At 32.7% G+C, this 6,968-nt stretch overlaps 1 protein-coding gene across 1 annotated transcript; it reads right to left on the reverse strand.

The window, feature by feature from the left end:
- Positions 1-1,307: 1,307 nt before the first annotated feature.
- On the reverse strand, positions 1,308-2,042 carry LOC107019595. The gene has a single exon (XM_015220024.1). The coding sequence runs from the start codon at positions 2,040-2,042 to the stop codon at positions 1,308-1,310; it is 735 nt and encodes a 244-aa protein (XP_015075510.1).
- Positions 2,043-6,968: the final 4,926 nt, after the last annotated feature.

Raw genomic sequence — 6,968 nt, forward strand, 5'->3', positions numbered from 1 at the left:
TTGATTGATAAATATTCCAGTTATCAAATGTTCAATCTGAAGGCCAAGACAAAATTTTGTCTTACCAAGATCTTTCATTTCAAATTCTTTCTTCGAACACTCAACAACTTTTTCAGGCTCTTTTGGAGTTCCAATAATGTTCAAGTCATCAACATAAACAAATATTATTACAAGATTTTGACCTTCGTATAAAAATACAAGGACAAACAGTGTCATTATTGTACCCTTCTTTTAGCAAATATTCGCTAAGATGATTATACCACATCCGCCCTGATTTTTTTAATCCATATAAGGATTTCTGAAGCTTTATTGAACAACTTTCTTTTGAAATTTTATATGCTGCAGGAACTTTGAGTGTTTCAGGGATTTTCATAAAAATATTGTGGTCTAGTAAGCCATATAAATTAGTTGTGACTTATTCCTTTCCTTATCTGAGGATTTTTATCTTTGGAACCAATTGGTCTACCACATTTTAATCGTGGTCCTGACTCATTTGCCTTAACATTTTGTCCTATAGGGACATCAACTCGCACATGAGCATTAGCAGCTGGGATATATGATTTAGTAACCCGTGGAAGGTTCGTAAATGCATCCGACAGTTGATTTGCAATATTATGCAAATAAATTATCTCTTGAACTTGTTGATCACATTTATTTGTTTGAAGATCTTAATGAAAAAGTGAATGTGAATTCCAATCTATCTCATTTCCCAAATACTTTTGTTTTCCCCTAATGTTGGGTATACTAATTCATCAAAATGAGAATCAACAAACCTTGTCGTAAATAAATCTCAAGTCTAGGTTCCAAATATTTTATAATAGAACGAGATTCATATCAACATATATACCCAATCTTCTTTGGGGACCCATCTTAATGCATTGTGTTGGAGCAATTGGAACATATACCGCACAACCAAAGATTCTAAGATGGAAAATATTTGGCTCCTGATCAAAAACCAATTGTAACGGGGAGATGTCATGATAACTGGTTGGCCTTATGCCCACAAGTGCTGCTGCATGCAAAATAGAATACCCCCAAATCAAAACAGGCATCTTTGTTCTCATCAACAAAGGTCTAACTATCAATTGAAGACGTTTAATCAATGACTCTGCTAAACCATTTCGAGTATGAACATGTGCAACAAGATGTTCAACTGTTATTTCAGTGGACAAACAATAATCATTAAATGCATGAGATGTAAACTCACCAGCATTATCAAGACGAATTGTTTTTATGGTATAATCTGGAAATTGTGCTTTTAACCTTATTATTTGAGCCAACAACCTCGCAAAAGCCATATTGCGAGATCATAATAAGCACACATGAGAACATCTTGTAGATTCATCTATCAAGACCATATAATATCTAAATGGTCCACATGCAGGGTAAATACGTCCACATATATCACCCTGTATCTGTTTCAGAAATGCAGGGAATTCCACCCGAACCTTAGCCACTGATGATTTGATAACCAACATTCCTTGTGAACAAGCAACAAAAAAGAATTCCTTTGATTGAAGAACATTTTGGTTCTTCAAAGTATGCCCATGTGAATTCTCAATTACTTTGCACATCATATTATAACCGGGATGATCCAACCGGTCATGCCAAATGTTAAAATCATAAGAATCAGTAAACCTTTTGTTTACTAGGGTATGTGATTCAACTATACAAATATTTGTATAGTACAACCCCGAATAAAGTGCTGGCAATTTTTCATGCACAATTTTCTTATCTGCATTTATTGTAGTAATATAAAGGTATTCCACCTTTCCTTCATTCGCAGTCTCAACATGATAGCCATTTTGGCGAATAACCTTGAAACTTAACAAGTTTCTATGAGACTTACTATAATACAATGCATTATCAATTACCAATAATGTTCCTCCAGGTAGTAATAAGGCCGCTCTTCCAGAGCCCTCAATTAATTTTGTACTACTGGATATTGTATTAACATATGCCTTTTTCATACGAGAGAAATATGTCTTTTCTCTTAGTATGGTATGAGTTGTGGCACTATCCAGAATATCTTCACTATTCATCTTGGATCCAACTGAAGACTAGAAAATTTTATTTATCTTTCACAAGAATAAAAAATACATAATAAGTACGAAATTTAGCAAAAGAAATCTTACGTATATAAATTTCAATTAAGGCATTAAAAATACATAAAAACATTATTCATTTCCTAGTTCAATTATCAATCACAGTTGTGATCCCCAAAGAAGTCCTCAGCTTCCAGATGAGTAATATCATCGAGCCCATCAAAAGCATCATCTTTCAATGCTAAGTTTGCCTCAACATTCTAATTACATTTTTTTAGAAGATCCTGCCTGAATATCATCTTTGAGAGTAAAATGTGACTCTACTCGGGCTTTTGAAGAGGAGGAGCCACACTTATTTCCTTTCCTTTTAAAGGAATTTTGGTACAACCTTACAAAAATGCTCAGGTGACTGACATTCATTTTTCCATTGTCTTTTAAGTCCACAACGATAACAATGATTACCCTTTCCTTTAGAAGAAATACTTTGAGAACCTATATTGTTCTCTCTTTTGTTATGACCACTACCTCAACGATTATTATATCATCTTTTGCCTTTGTCACTCCAGCACACATTGTCGTGTCCCTGATTATCTAGTCTTATTTCATACTGGCCATGTGCTTCAACCACGTGTGCCTCCGGGAATGGAGCACTTCCAGCAGGACGAGCTTCGTGATTTTTCATTAAAAGGTCGTTATGTTGCTCAGCCACCAGAAGGAATTAGATAAATTCAGAGTATTTCTAAAAACCTTTTTCACGATATTGCTCCTTTAATATCATATCAGAGGCATGAAAAGTAGTTAGTGTCATTACCAACATGTCCGCATCTTTTATTGTTTCACCACATATTTTCAATAGGAAAGTTATTCATAATACAATAGAACTATACTCAATTACAGTTTTATAATCTTGATATCGTAAGTGCATCCACTTATAACGAGCCCTTAGAAATATCATTGCCTTGAGGTGGTCATTCCTCCTTTTCAAACCTATCCACAATTCAAGTGGATCTTTCAACATTAGGTATTCAACTTTCACGCTTTCATCAAGATGATGACGAAGGAAAATCATAGCTTTCACTTTATCGTGACTTGATGTCGTATTTCCTTCGATTATACTATCACCAAGAACCTTAGCGATAAGGTGAATTTCAACATCAAGTACCCATGACAAATAATTCTTTCCAGAAATGTCAAGTGCCACAAATTCAAGTTTTGACAAATTCAACATGATGAAAACTATCAGAAATACTTGAGTTAATATTATGATGCTGGTTTTTTTTTTTACAGTAAATTGTAAATAATGTTCAAATGATATAGTATAGTATGATTATATAATAAATTATACGTTAGATGTATGCACATTGAATGTCTTAACAACATATAAACTAATGACCTATTGAAACGATAGATTTAATATGTAATTTTAATTGTTATACATCATTAACGCCAATTTTTTTAAGAGTTTCAATTCATGTTTAATACAATAATATTCTTTTTTATGACACACACCAATATATTATCATAATGTATGAATATATTTATTTTAACTAGCATGCTATCATATTACTTTAGTAATTAATTTAGAGCTATAAGTTAGTAAATAACACAACAATATAAATCTATAACATATTGATTATTATGCAAAATAAAGTATCATAATAATAGCTGAATCAAGTTATATATGCAGTAGTTAAATTATAGATTAAAGATTTATGCAAATTAGAGATGTTATAAACACATAATATATCTCTTACTCCAAAAGAAAGTTGATTTTAATCAAAAGATGCATATTTTTGATAAATGTCCGTTTTCATGATTTTATGCATTAAGCCATACTTATTAAAAGTGGTTGTTCTAATTCAATACATTTTGTTATATCTAAAGGTGTAGATGAAAGGTGAGAAGGATCGTGAAGGAAAGCTTGGATTCTAGAGTCGCCGAACAAAGTTGAAGTATGTCCTCACTTGACTTGAGGGAATATATGTCTTTTATTTTAAAGTATTGTAATAGACTAAGTATTTCTATATTCGTATTGTATGGTCCGTGTCCCCAGCATCTTGAGTCTAAGAATGACATATGTTGAGACTTAGAGTTTCTATGATTTTATTATGAAAAGATGTTTTATAATATTTGTATGAAAAGTTTTAATTTTGCACTACTTTTCATATATTTATATACGATCTACGATATAGAAGGGCTTGTAAAAGACATCCAAGAGGTCAAGTACATCAGTCTACGATTCGAGATTGGCACTATATTCTAGGTATGGTCTCGGGTCGTGATATATAAAATGATAAGGTAGAAAATACCATTCAGACCATAGAGGACATGTTGAGATCTTGCTTTATCTATTTCAAGGGTAGTTTGGATGATCACGTACCTCTCATAGAGTTTGCCGATAATAATAGATTCCATTCCAATATCCATATGACACCGTTTAAGGAACTATATGTCGTATATTCAGGTCTATTTTATTTGATTGAAGTAGATAAAGAAGCCTTGATTTGGACATATTTAGTTCATAAAGCTATGGAGAAATTTTAACTCATTAGAGACAAACTAAAGACATCTCAGAGTCGTTCAAAATCATGTGCAGATGTGGGGGATTGAGATTAGAGTTTGAAAGCGATAATTGGGTTTCATGACGGTGTCACCTATGAAGGGGTGATGAGATTTGGAAATAAAGGGAAGCTCGGTCCTAGATATGTATGTACTGACTGAATCCTTAAAAAGGTTGGTATTGTAGCTACTGAATTACAGTTGCCATCTGAACTAGAAACGGTTTATCCAGTCTTACACATTTCCTTATTGAAAAAGTGTGTGGGTGATCCTACATCGATAGTACAAGTATACAGTGTGAGTGTGAACAATATTCTCACATATATGAAGAGGTATCAGTTGAAATTCTTGACCATCAGGTTTGCAGGTTGAGAAATAAAGAAGTCTCTTCAGTAAATAATTTTTGGAGGAGCCAGTCTGTAACACCCCAGATCTAAAAATGAAGAAAATCCTAGTTTTCAGAATATCTATTTCCAGTACAAACTAAACTATCCACAGACCGTAGGTGGGACCAAGGACCGTAGGTAGGGTTCTGTCAATAAGGACCAAATGGTCATCACTGTTAAAAATGGATTAGGTGTCCCATGACATACCTTATGGTAGATAGGTGAATCCTCTTTCTAACGCCTTTGAACGTGCGAAAATCCCATGTCCATGTAAGAGGTTATGCTTGTTTTATTAAAGCCCTACCGACCAAAATTGACTGACGGACCCCAACGATTGATCTTTATTCCCTTTATGGATAGGCTTCATTAAAATTAATCTAGGGTCATTTTTGTCCTTTCCACTATGTGTTGGAAACTTAAACTTCGTTGTTTTATGCCTAAACTACCTCATTCGCTCAGAATAGGTCTAATAATGTAGTCAAACATACACATTTGCTTTCTTCACCAAAAAATCATTAAACCTATAACAAAAGAGGAGAAAAGAGGCGACCCAACCCTTCCAAGAATGCGACAAGTTTACTTTAGTTCCATCCCCAAAATCGAAAATTTCTCCGTAAATTTCGTCACCAAGTATGTGGGATTTCATTGGTGGATTCCTTTCATTCACTAGATCACTATAATTTAGTTAATTTCTTGATTCATGTATATATTCTTGGGCCTAGGGTTTCTAGAACCTTAGATATTAGTTGTGATTTTGCTTTAAAATATTCGTAATCCGATTATCATATTTTTGTTGAATCGTTTCTTAGTTCATTGCATGAAATAAAAACCCTAGTTGTGTAGATTATCTTAGTTCACTAATTATACATGCTAGGTAACAAATATACATACTCCAGTATTGAATGTCACATTATTAGTATATTTCATATGAACCCTTTTTTGAGTTATAAATCTTGAGAAGCTTCTCAAAACCAATACCCGAGTTCTCAAACTAATTTTTTATAATTAAATATAAGTTATGAGAAAAGAGTTTTTTAAAACATGATTAGTATGAAGATCTAGTATACGATAAATGATATGTACACTGTGGTATCTAGATATACCATCAATGTTTATGCATTATTACTTTGTGAGTCATCAATGATAATATTTTAATATGATTTTGAATTGTTTTTTAGAAATAGTTTTCAAGTATGAGTATATGCATGTCAGTATTTTGAGCTATTCATTATTTTAGTAATATATGTATCATATAAATATTAAGTTGGGAGTAGGCATAATACCAATAGAACTAGGGTCAGTCACCCTCATAGTCCTAGAACTACATGGCCAGTAGGATAAGTCCCTTCTATGGGCATCAATTTTAGTGATCACACTATTCATGCCTTTATAACCCTGGAAAAGTATATTGGGTCCTCTCGGTACAAAATATATCGAACTCCATGTTTAGATCACATTATTTTTGTCTGTTATTAGTAGAACCCACAGTTAGATTCTAGTGCATTAACCATATTATCAATTAGTGTTCAGTATTCAGTTAATCATTTCCAGCATGTTACATTTTTTTCACTACATTTTTTAGCTCATATTTACTATTTTCAGTATACTTACATTCAGTTCATCTTATATCTTTACATAGTATGGTCTATGCAATTATGTATATTGTTCAACATCAAGTACTGTTGCATACTATGCGCTATATCTTCTCGTGATTTAAGTTCCTGTCCTCAACATCCAGATCATGTATAATTCAATTCGTAATCTATTATTCAATGACTTGAGTGTTGATTCCTTACATATAGGACAATATACTTGATTTATAGTTTAGTCCTTTAGTCAGTTTACAATTTTGCTAGAGTTAGCTAGGGGCATGTCCCAACAACTTTAGTCATTTAAAGGCTTTTCCAGTCATCGTACTAGATTCAGTTTTAGTTTTTACTTTGATCATTAAGTTGTTGTTAAACTCATAGTCTTTATA

The sequence above is a fragment of the Solanum pennellii genome, chromosome 5, assembly GCF_001406875.1.
Source record: "Solanum pennellii chromosome 5, SPENNV200".
NCBI lineage: Eukaryota > Viridiplantae > Streptophyta > Magnoliopsida > Solanales > Solanaceae > Solanum > Solanum pennellii.